Genomic DNA, 19,476 nt, shown 5'->3' on the forward strand with positions numbered 1-19,476 from the left:
GTGCGGGTCGCCGGCCCGTCCCGGACGAGCGGCTGCCCCCCTGCAGACCGAGAACGCGACGGGGTTTTAGGAGCGACAGGATCAAAATCGCCCGTCGCTATTGGAGGCCCACCAACGCCAAGGTCCCGTTCCCCCAAAGGACCCGAGTCCGGGTTGTCTCGCAACCGTGTCTGTGGTGGGGTTGGAGGGGCGGCGGGGTCAGGTGTCCCCGCAGCCGTGGTAGGCCCACCCAGAGCAGGGTCCACTGCTTCCGCCAGTGTCACGGCCGGTTCGTCTGTAGAAGGCACGACAGGCGCTCTAGCAGGGTCAACAGGCATAGGCAAGGGTGCGTCGGCAGCAACAGACACCGGCAAGGCAACATCAGGAGATGGCGCATCCGTCCGTGGGGCCTTGTAGGGTTTCAACCAAGACGTATGGACGTACCAGCACCGAGATCCGAACCGAACGCGCGCAGACTGCAGGTTAGGAACCTCAATGAGCCTAACAGGCCCCTGCCATGGTTTATGCAATTTAGGGGAGGTTCCTGCTCGCACCTGCGGGCTATGCAGCCATGCCATGTCCCCCACCTTCCAGGGGCACTTCCCCCTCGAGCGTCGAGCGCAACGTTCGTTCCGGGCCTGGGTCTTGGCAGTAGCCAATCGGGAACCCTCTCGCGCCTCGGCGACGCGGCGAACGGCGTCCTGAATGTAGTCGGGGAGAGGCTTAATAGGGCCTCTCGCTCCTGTTCCCAACTGCACGTTCTCGCGGCCGTACATGAGAAAAAATGGAGAATACCCTGTGGACGCGTGAGGCGTCATCCGGTATGCCGAGAGTACCCCAGGGATATGCAAATCCCAGTCAGCTTGCTTCTCATTAACCGTGTGACATAGCATGGCTGACAGCGTCCGATTTAGTCGTTCCACCATGCCATCCGTCTGCGGGTGGTAGGGAGATGTCCGGATCTTTTTAGTCCCCAGAGCAGCGCACACCTCGCTCAACAATTTAGAAGAAAAATTTCGGCCCTGATCCGTGAGCAGCCTCTCCGGCGCCCCTTTGTCCATGACATATCCAAATAGAAAGGCGTCCGTAATGGACGCCGCAGACTGGTCGGGCAGGGGCCAGGCCATCGGCCAGCGGGAGAGATACTCCACCCCAACTAGCAAGAGTTTATTGCCCCTAGCGGATGGCGGGAAAGGTCCCAGAATATCCAACGCCACCAACTCGTTAATTCGAGACACCTGTAGACTGTACCGGCGGCACATATGGGTGTTTAGGCGGCTTCCTCCGGGCACACTCGGAACACGCGCGAATGTGTCCGACGACATCCGTCGTCATGCCGTGCCAGAAGTAGTCTCGCTGCAACGTCAACAAGGTTTTCTGCACCCCCAGGTGTAATAGCGTGTCGCAATGCAGAGTCCTAATCAATTCGTACCGTAACGACGACGGTACAACCAGACGCCAGCGATCATGTAACCCCTCCCTCCACATCAGCAGTCCGTCGCGGAGAGCGGCCCCCGGCGTCCCTCCGGAAAGCAGTCCTTCCCCCCCCTCCCTTTGCAGCCCGACTCCGCAAAGTCCCCAATGAGTCGTCAAGCATTTGTTCACGAATCCACACTGATCGCGGCAGGTTCAGAACCCCATCGGCCGGTCCCGGGCACACTGGAGCCTCAGGCACCTAGACCGCTGACGCAATAGGCCGAGGGGGCTGCTGAGCCGGCGTAGACCTATGCGTACCCAACGCGCAAAGGGATCCTTGAGGTAACCTGGAGAGCGCGTCTGCATTCGCGTGACGCGACCCCTTCCGATGCTGAATTTGGAAAGAAAACTCCTGTAAAGTGTCCAACCATCGTGCCAGTTGGCCAGATGGTTGGTCTACCCTCAGAGCATATTGTAAAGCCGCATGATCCGTGCGCACAATAAACGAACGGCCGTAGAGATACAGCCGAAATTCGCGGAGAAAAGACAATAGCCAAAAGTTCGCGGTGAGTAACGCAGTAGCGGGTTTCTGCGGGGGACGAGACGCGGCTACCGTACGCTACCACGCGTTCCACACCGCCTTTGGACTGTGACAGAACGGCCCCGATGCCAGTGTCACTTGCGTCCGTGTCCAGAATGAAAGGGTGATTGAAATCGGGATAGTCCAATGTTGGTGCCGTCGCCAAACGATCGCATAGGCCCTTAAACGCCGCTTCCTCTGGCGGTCCCCAACTGAATTTCCGTCCTTTACCCGTAAGGAGGTGCGGAGGCCTAGCGATCGTTGCAAAGTTGGGAACGAACCTACGGTAATATGAGGCAAACCCCAAGAAGCGACGCACATCCCCCACCGTGGCCGGGGTTGGCCAGTTGCGGACGCACACCGTCTTTTCCGGGTCCGTGGCAACCCCGTCGGCACTGACTGTGTCCCAAATAGCGCACGGATCATTGCAATAGGTGACATTTCTTAGGTTTAAATTTTAGATTGGCGGAGCGCATCCTAGCGAACACCGCCTCCAGTCTCTGTAGATGTTCGTCAAATGTGCGGCTAAAGACGATGACGTCGTCTAAATATATCAGACATGTCTCCCACTGCAACCCCGTTAATACCAGCTCCATCAACCTCTAAAATGTGGCGGGGGCAGCATTTAACCCCATCAGAAGACAATTAAATTGAAATAGGCCCTGCGGCATACGGAAAGCAGTCTTTTCCCTCGAGGGCTCTGCGAGGGGAAGTTGCCAGAATCCCGAAGAGAGATCCAGCGTTGAAAAGAACTTCGCCCCCGACAAGGCATCGAGGGAATCGTCCATACGCGGCAGGGGGTACGCATCCGCCACGGACACTTTGATTAATTTGCGAAAATCGACGCAAAATCGCAATTTGCCATCTTTCTTTTTCACCAAGACTACCGGTGCGCCCCATGGGCTGTTAGACGGAGATATTATGTCCGCAGCCAGCATGTCTTCCACTGCTCCACGAACATGGTCCCGCTCCGCCGGGCTCATCCGATGCGAATTCAACCGAATCGGAGCAGCGTCCCCCGTGTCAATGTGATGGGAAAGCAGGGAGGTGTGTCCCAAGTCAAAATCATCTGAGCTAAACACATCGGAATAACTTAGCAACAGCGCGCGAAGCGCGAATCGCTGTTCCCCGGTCAGGGATGAATTCTCCCCGCACAATTCGGCAACCCAGCGATCATCTTGGCCCGCAGGGCCCGAAACTCCGCCTACCACGTCCCGGCGGCCCAGATCGTCATGGGCCGTGAACGCCGTCGTGGCATGGGCCACGACCGTTCCGGCCGGTACGCAAACATTCTCCGAACTCCCATTTAGCACCTGCAAAAACGGCGGCTGGTCCGGCCGGATAATAGTTTGCGCCCCAACCAACGCCGACCCGCCCGTTATAGTTGCGGACGGTGATAACAAAACCCCAGGCGCTCCCTCCAGACCAGGCACCGGTTTCCGATATCGCAAAGGGATAAGCATCTGTGAACCAGGTGGAATGTCAACAGATACCTCGGACAGCGCCTGCACCTGGCAGACCGGAGCGGGTCGCCCCCAGGGCGACGGCAAAAATGAAATTTTCCGACCCCCCCCGGTAGTTTAGTGCAATTTTGATTAACCCTTATTAGAATGGGCATTTTAGCCAGAAAATCGGTCCCCAACAAACACGGAACCGCAAGGGACCTCGAAATCAACACAGTTCCTGAGGCCAACACCCCCCCGATGGATATATTGGCGTCCACCTGGCCCACAATGCCCATACTTCCCCCGTTCGCTGCTATACAGGAATCATAAACCGGCCACACTGCGTCCGGCGGGATGCCCAACAGATGGAAAATGACATCTGAGATAATTGTCGCGGACGCACCGGAGTCTACCAAAATGCGCACGTCGACCCCTTGTATAGAACCCGGCACAGTGGACGAACCAGTAGCGGCCGCAACAACCCTCCGTGCCAATTTGCGCCACTGCGTTACCGAGCGACATAGGCCAGTCGGCGGCCTCCCGTTGTTAACGACACCCGGACCGCGCGGCGATGGTGATGAATGAGGTGCCAAGCCTTGCCAGGTGTCTGGTGCGCACCGACTTGCCTGTCCTGGAGGATCCTTCCGCGGTACATCCGTGGTCGAGGCCTCCTGTTGGGGCGGTCCCGGGATACGGGCCCAACAATCCCTGGCGAAGTGGCCTTTGCGACCGCAGCGAAAACACTCGACGTCGTTGCGACGCACAGCACTCCCTCTGTCCCGACGCTCCCGCGTCGGCAGTGCAGACTGCGGCCCCGGCCCTCCCCGGACAGGCCACTGCGCGGAGGCGGCCGACAATTCCTGCGGGCCCCCGTCGTCAGGAACGTAGACCGCCTTCTTGGGATCCCAACCCGCGGCACCCCCTTCCACGATGGGCCCCCCCGTCCACGCTGTCACCTGTTTCCAATGGCGCAGATTAAACTGGGCATCCAAACACTTCGCAGCAGCACGTAACGTCAACTTCTCATGGCCGCACACCGGCATAGGGATCCCCAAGTCTCTCGATAGCTCCAGCATTTTGCCCAAAATAAGGGGTTCCAATAGGTCAGGCTCCATCTCAGGGTATGCAGCCATGGCCAATTCCAGAACAGCACCCCTGTATGCCACCGGCGACTCTTCGGGTGCCCGCTCGCGCTGAACGAATCGTCGGTGAGCGTCATCTGGAGGCTCGTACGCGTCCGCCATTTCATCAAAGACCCCTTTCAGTGTCTTCTTCTCGGCCTTGATGGAACGGAAGAATCTGACTGACTCATCGTCGAGAAGAGTTGGCAGGACTTCCAGGGCCTCTGCGTCAGTCCATCTGGCGGAGCGTACCGCTGCCAAAAATCGGCAGGTGAACACACTCATGTCCCCGCCAATTGAGAATTCCTTAACCGTCGTCAAATGACGGCTGCGGGTCCTCGCTCCGCTGTCCTCTGCAGACGGCGAGTCGCGTGGCAGGTTCAAGATGGCGTCGCACCGCAACGTGTCAAAGATGGCGGCTTCCCGCAGCGGAGGGCGCAAGATGGCGTCTTGTCGCGGTGGAGGGCGCAAGATGGCGGCTTCCCGCGGTTCTTCTCCTGCCACGCCCAAGATGGCGTCCTCGTGCCGCGTGGTGGAGGGCGCTGGCGGCGCAGGCAAGGCCCCGGTCTGTTGGTCACCCCCGGGCCTCCCCGAACCCGTCGCCGGCGTGACAAGGTCGCACAGCTGCGCCAAGACCGTCTTTAACGTCTCCAGCTGGGCCGCCATCTGTCGCCATCTCTGGTCAGCGTCTCCCAGCGCGGGCGGATCCACCGAAGCGGCGACCTCCTGCACCCCCGGGCCGTCACTCGTTCCTGTGTCGATTCCTCCCTCCATCGTTGGCAACGCCACCGCCTGAGGAAGGTCGTCGTCGTCGGTAGATGTAGCAGACGATGGTGCGGGGATATTCTTTCTTCTGAGCTGTTTTGACATGCCGTTTCACTTCTGATACCAGTGTAATAAAGGACTCTTGCACTGGGTCTGTCTCCGTTGTCCTTTATTGGTTCGTACAAACTTGCCTGCACGGCATCTCGCTCAGTGTCTCTTCCGTCTCCCGCTCGGCAGCCCCACTGCTGCCGTCGCTCCTGCAGCCCCGTTGCTGCTCCACCATGCAGCCCCGTTGCTGCTCCACCATGCAGCCCCGTTGCTGCTCCACCATGCAGCCCCACTGCTGCTCGTTACGCATCTTCACTGCTACCCGATCTGCAGCTCCACTGCTGCCGATGTGCAGCCCCACCGCTGCTCACTATGCAGCCCCGCTGCTGGCTCTCTGTCGCCTCTGTACCCAGACACCGATGGCCAACGGTGCCGAGTCCCCGACCTGTGGCGATCGCGCAACTTTCCTTCTCCTGCCCCGCGTGGCCTCCTTCTCTCTCTCTACTCTCTCTCTCCCCGAGCCCTTCCGGTTCCTGTCCTTAAAAGCTCTCCCTCCCCACGTGACCCTAACTCCTCCCACTTGTTACGTCACATCCAGCGAGCCCGTTTACGCTCGCATTACACATGTATTCTGGTGTAACGTCTGGCACATCCTTCTTCTGTATCTGAGAGCCATTTTGATTCCTTGCCTATATGCATTTTTTTCCTATAAAGGTCTAATTTAAAAAAACATTCCTTCACAAATGTTAATATTCTATCTCAATCATATATTGTGGTTCCATCTATTTCCCTCCGAGGGATACATTTGTATATTGCCAATCATCAACCTTTTTGCTGCTTTGATGTACCCTTTGCTTGCTGATAACTTCAAACAAACATTGTTGGAAAAATACTAGGTGACACAAATATAAGTTTCGGTCATTTTTAGCAAATGTGAAATGTTGCAACTGTGGTTTTATCACCTTCAATTCGTAGCGTTTTTTTGTATATTTTGCCTTACTCCTACATTCATGTTTTTTGTTTCAGCAAAATGGTTGGCCCTTCCCTCATTATGTAAGTGTTTTCCTATGTCATTTAAATTTTGTTCGCATTTTTCCTTTTTATTCATTTTTTGTAATGGTGTTAACATGCTTTTGCAAAGTCACCATTGAGACTCGTGGTGATTGATACGCACGAGGGAAGCGCTTGTTGTGCTGAAGATAAGTCGTGCAACTAAACCATTGGGTGACATCGTCGTCATGTGCTGACCTGTGTGGCTCTGCTGTTTACAGGAGATAATGATGTTTCGCTGTTCTGCTTAAAAGTAGATGGTGCAGCTGAGGATCGCGTGGTAGAGCAAGCCGGCTAGCCAGTCCGTTTAGGACACGTCCATTATTTGAGGGGCGGTTAACTATATACCAATAAATGTTTGCACGAAAGCACCAAAGGCGTGCACGTACACACGTGGGAGTTATGTGCGTTCTACACATGCATTCACGTTTTAACTTGTGCACACACTTATCATGCTGTTAGACAGGAGACCGTTTGAAGTTTAATTAATTAACGACATTGCATCATCTTTCAAAAAATGTATCTTTTAAACTTCATATTGTGCCCAAATGTACCTAAAATAGCATTTGCCCTGGCGAGCTGTGGTAAATTTCAATAACGATGGCTTTAGCGCTAGGCAGTCCACACTACAGCCCACTGGCCAAATGTGGTGCAGGGGCACATTTATTCTCGCTCACCGTGCCACTTGAACCTATTGTTTAAAACACCGGCCCACCCATAGCGTGGAATTAACATGAATAACGTTAGTTAGTTCACATGAATGTGTGAAGTAACTAAGTGCCTTGGTAGCTGTACAGGCTGAGTGATAACTGTGCCTGGCAGGGGCTGGGGTCGGTACAGACGTGGGCAGTGACCCTACAGTGAGTGATCCTGCAGAGCATTGAGTGCTGTATCCACGTAACCCAGCTGTTTACTGACTATCCCTCTCCTTTCTCTACTAATTATACATTTTCTCCTGTCTCTTATAGCTATCTACTCAATACATCTCACTTCCAACTCTTGTCTCCTCTCATTTGAATGTATCTCTCCTACTTTACTCAAAGCTCTTTTAAATAGAGTACAGTCTGTTCTCCTGTAACACGGTAGTTCTGTTTCTGAAGAACACCACATTATTAATAAATCGTGTTTATAATATATAATATAGGGTAAAGCACAGTCTGGGATGACACGTGAGATGCGTGTGCAGGCTAAACAAAGACTGAGGTAGCATCTAAAAGCATCCAGCAGCATCACGCCTTGTGCGATGCTACGCCGAGGCAGCCATACAACCGCTCATGCCTAGTCGCGTGATGTAGTTCTGTTCACTCGATTGCATTATATCCAATTCGTATCCGCGTTATAAAAAAAATTGTTCCCTCATACATTTGTCACGTTTATATCCAATTTTCGTTATGAAAGCACGTGTTTATAAGATAACAGACTGTACACCTATATTGTAAATATATTTCTTATCTATTCTTGTTTCTTTTCTAACTCTTCTGAATACATCTTTCTTCTCGCTCTTTGAGTGTCCTCAAAAATATCTTATTATTGTATCTTATTGCACTATCCTGAATTTTTAATTTTTTTCTATATTTCCTATAAAATATCTGTTGTGAATATATATATATACCCTATTTCTCATAGCCCTCTTCGGAATTAATTTCTCATGTCACTCCTTACATGTGAAATTACATGATGACACCTGTTGGTTAGAAAAGGAAAGCACGGATACAGGCACCACTAAAACAACATCCAATCCAAAAGATAGAAGTATCTGGGCCAAAGGTAATGGGCGGGGCTAGCCGGGATGCTCCGGGAACCCGTGCGAAGGTTCCATGATAGGGCGTGGCCAGAGGCGGAGCCTAGCTGCGCCTGCGGGAATATAAGCGGGGGTGGAGGAGGACTCGGGGTTCGTGTGTGGAGTCTTTGATCGGGACTGCGTTGCTGCTCGCCGTCATCTCTCTCCGTCGTCCGATCACGTGGAAGATCTCCTGCGGGGTTCCATCACCCTTCCTGGCCCACCGCCAGCCAGCAGCGAAGCCGAGAGTGGACAGTGGAACCACGCTGTGTGATCGACCGTGTGTGTTGTACCGTAATGAGTAGAAAGGTTGGCTTGTGCTGTGCTGTGTGAATAATAATAGTGCCCTCTCCACGACGAGACGCTGAAGTCGCTCATTACATTGGAGTCAGAAGTGGTTCAAAACGAAACCAGATTTAACAGAAGATGTCTAAACCTCAGAAGAAACGTAACCCACCTGTGGCGTCTTCCAACGACAATGAAAATGGAACCCAAGATCTGCCCACCTTGGGAACCGTGGTCCCAGTTATGGCAACCACGGCGGGAGAAGTTGCTGCGCCGGAGACGATCGACACAGGTGCACCATCTCTGCACTAGCAGCCCGAAGAGGGCTGGAGGAAGGTTTCGGAGCAGCTGGACTTGTTGCGGGTGGTGATCGTGCAACTGGTGTCGCTTGTCAAGGCGACTACGGTGACAGGGCGCTCAGCGCTGACACCGCCGGGAGAAAACGACAGGAGTCCGCAGTAGAAGTCCTGGTGGGAGCATCTGCAGGTGCGACGGCCGCCATTACGCGTGGTTACAAAAACGCGCAGCCGGACGCTGCCATCTCGGGCGGCGCGCGAGAGGCGCAACCGAGTCCGCCATTTTACGAAGTGTGCATGGTGCGCAAGACGCGGCACCCACCGCTGAGAACATGGTGAGGAGGACCGATCGCACTCAAGACTTCCTCAAGTTAAATAATTCGTCACGGCAGGTGGCGATTGGAGCGCCTTCACTTGGCAATTTGAAGCGGCTTTCCGATCAGTGCATTGGATAGAAGATGAGGCGCTGATCACTCTGCTGACTGTTTTGGACTATGACGCTCGCTGTCTTCAGAGATATTCCTGCTGATAAAAAGGCTACACTTCAAAGTGCTTATGCTGAGATGGTGGACGTGTACGAGCCGCCTTCCGACACACGCCGCAAATTTCTTCAGCGTAGGCGAGGGGAAGCCAAGACGCCTCTCGCCTACCGCAGCGCGCTGTTGGCGTTAGCGGGAGCAGCTTACCCTGGGGTGAATCTGGAGGCCCTCGACTTGCTCGTTATGGAACGGATGTTGGGATTAGCGAGAGAAATTGGTGTGGTTTTACTTGTGTGACGAAGACGTACAAACATCCCGATGGGCCGCCAGGTGTCTTCAGGCCCACGAGAATCTAAAGCATTTGGCTCAGATGGTGGCACGGACAGGGGACCCCTGCCAAGACGGGGAACCAAAGGGATGGTCGCCGATATGACTTCGGAGGGAGACGTCGCTGCTGTGCTCCCGCCGTGGAACTGGAGAAAAGGAGACGCTGCGTGTCGTCGATGGAACTGGGGACTGCGTCAACAGAAGGATTGGATGGCGCAGAGGCCATCTCTTGCCTGTTTCTGCTGCGGTCAGCCGGGGCACTTGGCACGAGGATGCGAGAATCGTCCTCGGACACCGACTAAGTCTCCGGCGCCCGCTGCCCCTCCGACGGCTCCAACTCAACCCCAACACGCGAGTCGTGACATATTGGACACCCGGTCCATTTTTAAATCTCAGGCATCTAATGACTCGGGGTTCATGCGCTCTCGGCATAACACACACATTGACATCGGGCAATAATGTAATTTAGTTGAGCATGGGTGGCCTAGCGTGGGGACACTGGAGGAAATTGGCGCTTCGCGTGATCACAGCGGCTGCAGGTTCCTTGGCGGTATCCAGTTCTATTCAAGGTATTGAGGTCTGTGTCTTGGTAGACACGGAGGCCTTGGCTTCCATTATTTCTGATGTTATTTTTCAATTGTTGTCGATCTCTGCTCGTCAAGTGCGACCTGTCGTTAATGCTTGTGTCGCGGCGAATGGTGGGAGCATGGGCATCATTGGTCAGATGGATGCGCGCATCAAAATTGCCGAGGTTGCTGTGGTAAGACCTGTCCTGATCTGAAAGTCACTGGCTGTTCCCTGCCTTTTGGGCACAGATTTTCTGAAAAGGATGCCTATTAAAATCCTGGTTGATCAAGGGTGTGTGGAAATGCCGTCGGGTCGCAAATTGTTCTTTTTGCCATCGTTGCATGTACATTCAGCAGCGAGTGTCACGGTACAAGCTCTTGCTAAGGATTCGGTGGAGATCCCACCGGGATCTCAGATGCTTGTACCGCTACGCTATCGCAATGAATTGGGGAATGTTGATCCGACGGCTGAAAGCCTTCTGACTCCGTCAAATACGGCGAATTGCCGATTTGCGCTAGTTGGCGCACAAACAGTTCTTCGCTCCGTTCAGGCCCTGTTCTTGCAAGTGCTTAACGTGGGTCTGGGTATGGTTGTGGTTCAGGCAGGTACGGTGTTGGCTCGCGCTACAACCGTGTTTTGTGAGAATGATACCGTGGTGCCACAGAGTGTTGTCGGTGCAGTAGAGCACATAGGGGTCGCAAATGGGATGTGGGTGGAAGCGCTGTGTCGGGAGAATTCGCAGTTGTCTGTGGAGCAACAGAACGACTTGCGTTCACTTTTGTGCGAGTTCTCCGACGTCTTCAGCAAAAGTGAATTTGATATCGGTCGGACCTCCCTGTTGCAGCATCGTATCGACACGGGAGGCCGGCCCTATTCATCAGAACTCGTACCGATTGAGCCCAATAGAAAAGGAACGTGTGCAACGGGCGGTCGACGACATGTTGGCCGCCGATAGTATTCCTCCATCTAATAGCCCTTGGGGAACGCCCGTTGTGCTTTTTAAGAAAAAGGACGGCAGTCTTAGGTTTTGTGTTGCCTTCCGTAAGTTGTACAAAGTTTCTGTGGCCGATGCGTACCTGATCCCACACATTGACGACACCCTGAATGCCTTATCTGGTGCGCGGTTTTTCTCTACTCTCGACTTGTCATCGGGGTTTTGGCAGCTTCCCCTTTACGAATCATCAAAGCCAAAAAAGCTTTGCGCACACCCCAGGGACTCTTCCAGTTTAATTGCCTTTAATTGGGCTTGAATTCGGCTCCGGCCACCTTTTCAGCGACTTATGGAACTCGTCTTGACTGACCTGCAGTGGGACTCGTGTCTCATTTATTTGGACGATGATATTGTGTTCAGCTGCACTTTTGGCGAACATCTCTGACGGCTGTGATCTGTTTTCGCTAGGATGCGCTCAGCCAGTTTGAAATTTAAGCTGGCGAAATGTCATTTGTTACAGAATTCGGTATGCTATTTGGGTCATTGTTAGCGCTGAGGGCATAGCCACAGATCCAGATAAAACGGCTTGTGTTCGCGATTGGCCTACCCCTACATGCGTGGGTGATGTGCGCAGTTTCGTCAGGTTTTCGTCATACTACTGCAGGTTTGTACTGCAATTTGCCATGGTCGCCAAACCCTTGCATGCCTTAACTGCTAAGAACCAGAGGTTTTGATGGGGACCGGAGGAAGAGGTTGCGTTTCTAGCCCTTGGTGAACGATTTACCGATGCGCCCACCCTCGAGTATCCCGATTTCTCCCTGCCATTTATCCTTGACACTGACGCTAGTGACATGGGCATAGGCGCCGTTTTGTCTCGAGTTAAGAACGGGATTGAGAAAGTGGTCGCGTACGGCAGCCGTGTCCTCTCCCCTGCAGAATGTCGTTATTGTGTCACAATACAAGCCTTACCTCTACGGCAGGAAGTTTATTGTTCGCACGGATCACGTGGCCCTTCAGTATTCCTTGAAGGTTGAACAACCTTCTGGCCAACTTTCGCATTGGCTCGAAATTCTATAGGAATTCTCATTCCGCGTGATATATCGGAAAGGTACTCGACATTGCAATGCAGATGCCTTGTCCCGGTTGCCTCAATCGCCTCGTTGTCCATGTTCGTCGGGTGCGGGCCATTGTAGACCCTCGACGTTGAAATCGTCTACCGTCATGTCTGCATTTAATGACTGAGCCCGCTGGGACGGTTGCGCCTGCTGATAGCGTTTTGTACCTTACACACGCTGCATGGGTGCACGGGCAGTCGAATGATGATTCTCTACGGGCCTTGTGGTGTCGCACAGAAATTGAACGGAAAACTCCCGCGTCGGTTGATGAGCCTCAATTGTTTCTTCAAGATGACCTCTTGATGTGGAGAGAGGACATGTTGGACCGTTGCCATGTTGTCGTTCCCACTGCTCTTCGGGATGACCTGATTCACGCAGTGCACGAGGATAAATTGTTACACCTTGGTGTTTGGAAGACCTTACTAACACTACAGTGAGATTTTTATTGGCCGGGGATAACTGCTGATGTTTACAAGGTGGTCCAAGGGTGTACGGAATGTGGACCAAAGGTAATGGGCAGGGCTAGCCGGAATGCTCCGGGAAGGTTGTATGATAGGGCGTGGCCATAGGCGGAGTCTAGCCGTGCCTGCAGGAATATACGGGGGCGGAGGAGGACTCTGAGTTCGTGTGTGGAGTCTTGGATCCGGACTGCATTACTGCTCGCCGTCATCTCTCTCCGTCGTCCGGCCACGTGGAAGATCTCCTGCGGGGTTCCATCACCCTTCCTGGCCCACCGCCAGCCAGCGGCGAAGCCGAGAGTGGACAGTGGAACCACGCCGTGTGATCGACTGTGTGTGTAGCCAGTAGAGCGCTAACATCTAAGTGTTGTACCATAATGAGAAAAAAGGTTGGCTTGTGCTGTGCCGTGTGTGAATAAAAGAAGTGCCCTCGACACGACGAGTCGCGAAAGTCGCTCATTACCCGTCTGTGAGCGCCGACGACATTTAGTTCTGAATACATTGTTCTGTCTAAATGTCTATAGCACACAGCCCGCAGCATGCTTGTCAATTCAGTCCATGAAAACAAGTTTTTGGTCACCCCTGCTTTCAAGGATTTTGTAATTTGTTGTGAAATGTCCTTGGATAGACAGAGACGATATTTCCTTGGCATAGCAAGAAGTAGCCTGGAAGCTGAAAGGTTTGGATGTGGATAAAATGATCTGTTACCAATTGTGTGTGTGTGTGTGGTTTATAGTGAAACTCCTCGTGTGTGTGACCCTTCTAGCCAAGATGTTAAATAGCTCGCCTGGTATACTGGAGGTCATGGATTGGATCCTGACTCTGACTCCTGTATATTTGGAGTTTGCATGTATCTCTCTTCCCATGGTTGCATTTATTTTTTCTCAAGGCCCTTCGGTTTTTCCCTGCACATTTAGAAACATGTGTTTTATAGTATTTGGCTTCTATACATTTCCACATGATAAGCCACTTAATTAAGCTATCGTTTGTGGCCAGGTCACTTCTTAAAAAGAGATTTATATATATATATATAGCTCAGTGGGCCTTACCTGGTAAAAAAAAATTATTGTTGAATTTATCTGAGAACACTTGTTGTTGGACCAATATGCCAATCTTCCAGGAATCCAAGGATTGATCTCACCATTTACAAGCAGACACCAAATCAAAAGTGTTCAAACCCTTGAAAGATGCATGCTTGGAATTCTACTGAGACGGAAAGAGGAACACATGGATCGGAAAACAAACAACATATCAGAGACATCATTGATATTCATCCAGTTGACGATAAATCATGGCTGATGATGATTTGGACCTCCTACTATATTGCACAGATTCCTTTGCCCGCCGAGGCACTAGAAACCAGGCACAATGTATGGCTGGCCTCAGGAGCACTAGCCCAAAACTGAATTTCTGTGTTAAATATATTAGCTATAAACGACATTACATCACCTGTAATGAGATTAACACATGCTAACATCATCTTGTTTAGAAATAATGTATGATTTTAACATCAATGCAATTGAGGTATAGTGCTGCCGACAACCAGTCCTGGCCCTTGTCTAGTTTTCCTGCCTGGGTCCCCTGTACCTACGTGGACCATGCGGAGACGTGTGGACATCATTATCAGCGTATGATGTCATTAGCCATTGGCGAGTTACGTCACGCATTGGTCAAAAAGATACATGTATTTGGTCAAATTTTACCCAACTATTTTTTATAAATCGGTCCCTTTTCGGGCAAGTAATTCTTTTTAGAAACACAAATTTATTTTCACTCCTCATAAAGATCATCTTTATGCGCATTATAGCCCCCTGCATGCCTTAGACATATGTAAAGACTTATAGATAATATTATCTTTATCATAATTGGTTCTTTACCCTTCTATCTGGCAACAAAACTGACACCTTTTTACAAGGAGTCATGTTTGCATAGACCGCAATACCTGCAGTCATAATACAAACAAAAGAACATAACTCTGATAATGTGCACTGTCCCAGAGTTATGTTCTTTTGTTTGTATTATGACTGCAGGTATTGCGGTCTATGCAAACATGACTCCTTGTAAAAAGGTGTCAGTTTTGTTGCCAGATAGAAGGGTAAAGAACCAATTATCATATTTTTACTGGCAAATGAGGTTCCCATAGTATTATCTTTATCCTTTGGAAATTATTACAAAAAATATAGCTACACATTCTCTCATATGAACATATAAAAATTAACGATATAATAATTATGATTAATATTGATTTTTTTTTTGTCTGTCATTTCAGAAATAACTTGTCTTGCATCTTCTTGGTTCTTTCGGTAAAGTCACGTAGAATGGAAATAATAAAATAATAAAAATAAAACATAATAAAATAATTCTCACGACGTTTCGGCCACAACGCAAGCAGCCGTCCTCAGGTGGAGAACAGGTCTGTCAGAAAGACAGCGTCTGAATTCTACGTGACTTTGCCGAAAGAACCAAGAAGATGAATCCCTGCAGTCACGAAAGCTTTAAATCGAAATTTTACTTGTCTTGCTTTGTTTAATTCAGGCACCAGGAGCCATGGCTGGAGTGCCCTTGATGGGACCGGCACCAGCCATGTTTGGGCCCACCAGTGCTCAGACTGGCATGAGACCGCCCTTTGGGAGCATGGGTACCGCGCAGGTAATTACATTCAGCTGTATCCGCAGCCTGTTTTGACTGCTAGTGCACACAAGTTAAGAGCCACACTGGCCCAAATTCTTTTGTATGCATGCATGTTGAACTTCTTTTGCACCATACGTAGCCAACCGTGCCAATTGGAGGTGCGCTTTAGCATGGTTTTGTGGTAATTACTATTCGCACACACGAGGGATGAAATGCTTTATATAAATATTGATTCTTAAACTTATTATTCATGCATGTAATTACACGAATCTGTTTTTTGTATTTAATTGGTTCTTGTAACCTCTTCAGCCACTAGAGGCCACTCTATTGAGTTTTTTAAAGTTATTGATATTTAACCAAATTATGATGCCAAAATGCGACAGTTTGCCAGATCACCAGGTGGGGCTGAATCGTTACATCCCTGTTAAGGCTGGCACAGTAAACAACAGCGGCATGCAATACTGGTAAACGCTGGGGATGTCAACACTTGGTAAAGTCGAATAGTACCTGTCAGATAAGATGGTACAAATGTGTAGTTAACTTTTTTTTTACATGGTTAATGACATCTTTCCATCTTCTTGGTTCTTTCGGTAAAGTCACGTAGAAGGGAAATAATATAATAATAAAATAATAAAAATAAAACATAATAAAATAATTCTCACGATGTTTCGGCCACAACGAAATGCTGCTAATCCTGCATAATGCACGGGCATAATGACTTTGAAACCCCCCGCCCACCTCCTACGCATTTCACAAGTAGTGACTAATCCCATGTCTGCATTTCCCATAAATATGCTAAATTCCTCTTGATATGCAACTTCTTTTGTCAAGGCTCTCTTCCCCCTCCAACCCAGCTTAAATATACGCTCCAAGCCTGGGGTGTTTCATTCAGACGCTGTCTTCCCGACAGACCTGTTCTTCACCTGAGGACGGCTGCTTGCGTTGTGGCCGAAACGTCGTGAGAATGATTTTATTATGTTTTATTTTTATTATTTTATTATTTCCCTTCTACGTGACTTTACCGAAAGAACCAAGAAGATGAATCCCTGCAGTCACGAAAGCTTTAAATCGAGACATCTTTCCAATGATTACTCAGTTTGTATCCATCATCACGGTTGAAGTTATGTCTGTGTTTGTATATCTGGATGGCTTCGTCCACAAACCTCTGATGGTAGCCAGAAGGTTTGCAGAGCACCTTGGTCTCCGAAAAGACAATCTCATGAGAACTCACAGCGTTGTAGCAATGATCGGCAACGGCGGAAGACTCAATTATCTGACAGGTACTATTTGACTTTACCGAGTGTTGACATTCCCAGCGTTTACCAGTATTGCTTACTTTTTTATGCTTATTATCAGCTAACACCGGCCACAACTATGAGCCGATGTGCACTATTGTTCTCTTTTAGCCCCGCTGCCCAGGACCATCAGGCCATACCCCTGGCTACCACATTCAGACAAGCCCCTCCCCCCCCTTAACTTGTATTTAAGGGCTTGCCTCTTGGATTCTTTCCTCACTTAATACAGTAAATTCAGCTGTGACGGTCCCACCTGATGACGGAGACTTGTGTTACCTCCGAAATGTCGTGATTTATTCTTTTATTTCTATGATTTTTTTTACTTACGTGACTTTACCGAAAAAACCTAAGAGTATGAATCCTTGCAGTCACGAAAGCTTCAAATCTAGAATGGATGTCTATCCTTTGCCTTGTTCTTCACTCTTTGAGTGTGGAAGTGTCACCTCAGAGGCTGCTGTCTGCTGAGACAAGTGTCTTTCAGGAGAGCTCGTTTCAGCTGGACAAGCATCAGTTGCACTCTTTCATAGAAGAGGCTGTGAGAGAGTAGAGCCAAGATGGAAAAGACCAAATAGGCGACATGAGTTCTCAATGGTGGAGTCGTCCTCAGACTGGGATTTGTCAGATGAAGATGGCACTGAGAAATTGATATTTCCTCAAGATCTCTTGCACTCGCTGAGATGCAGCATCAGGCAGAAGCTGAAGCTCGCGGAACTGGAACAATCTCAGCCGACCCGATGTGGAGCCATTCTTCATCAAGGGTCTACAGGCAAGGAATTACAACTCTTCTTTTTCTAGATGCTCTGAAGAAACAGATCCACCGGTAGTAAGCAAAGCAAGCAGAGGGGCTCCATGGGCCACGAACAGCCTCAAGGACAAGGCAGACACAAACATTTTCTCTTCAGTCCCATGTGTGGATGCGGCAATGGTAGTCAAAAGTATTCCCAGGGTTACCCTGTTGTACAGGAGGAAAGCTCCCAGTCCCTGCTGGACACTGGACAAGGGCATTGGATAAGGGATTTAAGAATGGTCATCGTGATGCAGTTTCTATCATATGCATCACCACGTGTGTAGCGTTCACAGCCAAGTCTGTCATTAAGTCATTGTAGACTCAAGCTCAATAAAGAGGAAGACCAGAAGTTCTATCATGCCTACCTCGACATTCAGAACATGGCCATATTTTCTCTCGAAGCAGGAAAGATACCTGCTCACCAGCACCTCCCAGGGTGGTGACTTTTGCCGTAGTGGGCCAATTGATGATCTGACAGTAGCGGCCAAAAGCTGACCACCAGCTCAAGGGCGTTCTTGTGCACTCTGCCGTTCGAAGATAAATCCTCTTCAACAAAGACCTATAGGAATGACTTCAAAAGGTGGATGATGCTTAGAACGTGCAGTCGTGCAATTCCTTTCGACCCCTGTGGGCCTCCTAGATGTCAATTCCGATGCTACAGCAGGAAGCCTGCCTCCTAAACCAGCCTACAAGTCATGCTTCTCCAGAAGAAAAGCAAAGAAAAATCCCAAAATTACCACAACACCGAACTGATACAGCAGCTTCAGTTGGCAGTTATTAACAACACTGATGGTGCCAAGGGGAGTGGCTGGTCATCCTTCCCATCTTCTGTATGCAGAGGGGACCATATAACCGAGTTTACACCGGTGTGGGTGTGCTCTATAATGGACGTGTAGGTCTGAATAATTGTGGAGCAAGGTTACAATCTGGACTTCCAGGAACTCTCACGTTTTGGTGGATTTGAGCCTTATGATCTGGCAGGGATGGTGCATTTGAAGTCGAGGGTGCCTTGATCCAGGGGCGTGGGCTTTACACCCTAAGGCAGGGGTGGGCAAACTTTTTGACTCGCGGGCCACAATGGGTTCTAAAATTTGACAGAGGGGCCGGGCCAGGAACAGGTGGATGGAGTGTTTGTGTGAACTAATATAAATGACATGTAAAAATCATTACATGAAATGATTTTGTCTTTAACAGGTAGCAAAGCATTTATTTGCAAGGCAATTTAACAAACTGCACGAACATGAACAATACAAAAACATGTCGTAACATGACTGATGAAACATCATGAAAACATCTGAGGCCTGCGCCCAAACCAATTACCTCACTTGAACTTCTTTAGTATCTACATTAACAGGTTAGAGCAGCCACGCAGGCTGTGTTGCGGAGATTTGGCTCCAACCTCGCTGCAGCAACACAATCACTTTGTTTCAGTGGGAACAGTGTTGTTGATCTCCCATTTTTGCCAGTGCATCCAAATCTGGAGTTATTTTGGTTGTGGCAATTCTCAGGATAGATCTGAGGTGCTGATCCGTTAACTTTGATCTGTGACGGACTTTGTAGGCGTTCATGACGCTGAATGTCTGCTCACACACATAAGTCGAGCCAAACAAAGTCAGTATCTTCTGTGCAGTCCTCCGGAGGTTTGGAAACGTGGCTCTGTTAAGTGAAGCATAAAAGTCATTCAGTTTAACAGAGTTGAACTTCTCCTTTAAGACGGAGTCAGACTGAAGATCTATCAGTTCCAACTGCAGCTCCTGTGGTGCTGTTTCAGGGTCTTGTGACAGGGGACAGGACACCAGCTGAAGTGACTGTTCAATGTTTTCGAAATCGGAGAACCTACGGCAGAATTCTCCGTGCAGGTCCTCAAGTGATTTGCTGTATTTTTTTGCGTTTCGCGGTGTCTCTTCCTGCATGGCAAGTGTTCATTCATGTGTGAAAATGTGTCCACAGCAAACGCAAAGTCACTAAGCCAGTTCTTGTCGCTTAGCTCAGGGAATTCGTCAGATTTCCCCATCAACTCCAAAAATGCGATGATATCTTCTTTCAGCTCCCACACTCGTTGTAACACTTTCCCCAAACTTAACCAGCGGACACGAGAGTGGTACAGCAAGTCCTGATGAT

At 50.1% G+C, this 19,476-nt stretch overlaps 1 protein-coding gene across 6 annotated transcripts in view; it reads left to right on the forward strand.

Moving 5' to 3' along the window:
- LOC133354982 (clathrin coat assembly protein AP180-like) overlaps positions 1-19,476 on the forward strand; it is a 142,253-nt gene that overhangs the window by 114,127 nt on the left and 8,650 nt on the right. For all 6 annotated transcript variants that reach the window (XM_061572221.1, XM_061572231.1, XM_061572240.1 and 3 more), the window contains one exon: positions 15,178-15,291. In XM_061572221.1, coding sequence (XP_061428205.1) covers positions 15,178-15,291 — 114 coding nt within the window. The remainder of the gene's footprint in view (positions 1-15,177; positions 15,292-19,476) is intronic.

Source organism: Lethenteron reissneri, chromosome 6 (assembly GCF_015708825.2).
Source record: "Lethenteron reissneri isolate LAM-NWPU_2019-01 chromosome 6, ASM1570882v1, whole genome shotgun sequence".
Lineage (NCBI taxonomy): Eukaryota > Metazoa > Chordata > Hyperoartia > Petromyzontiformes > Petromyzontidae > Lethenteron > Lethenteron reissneri.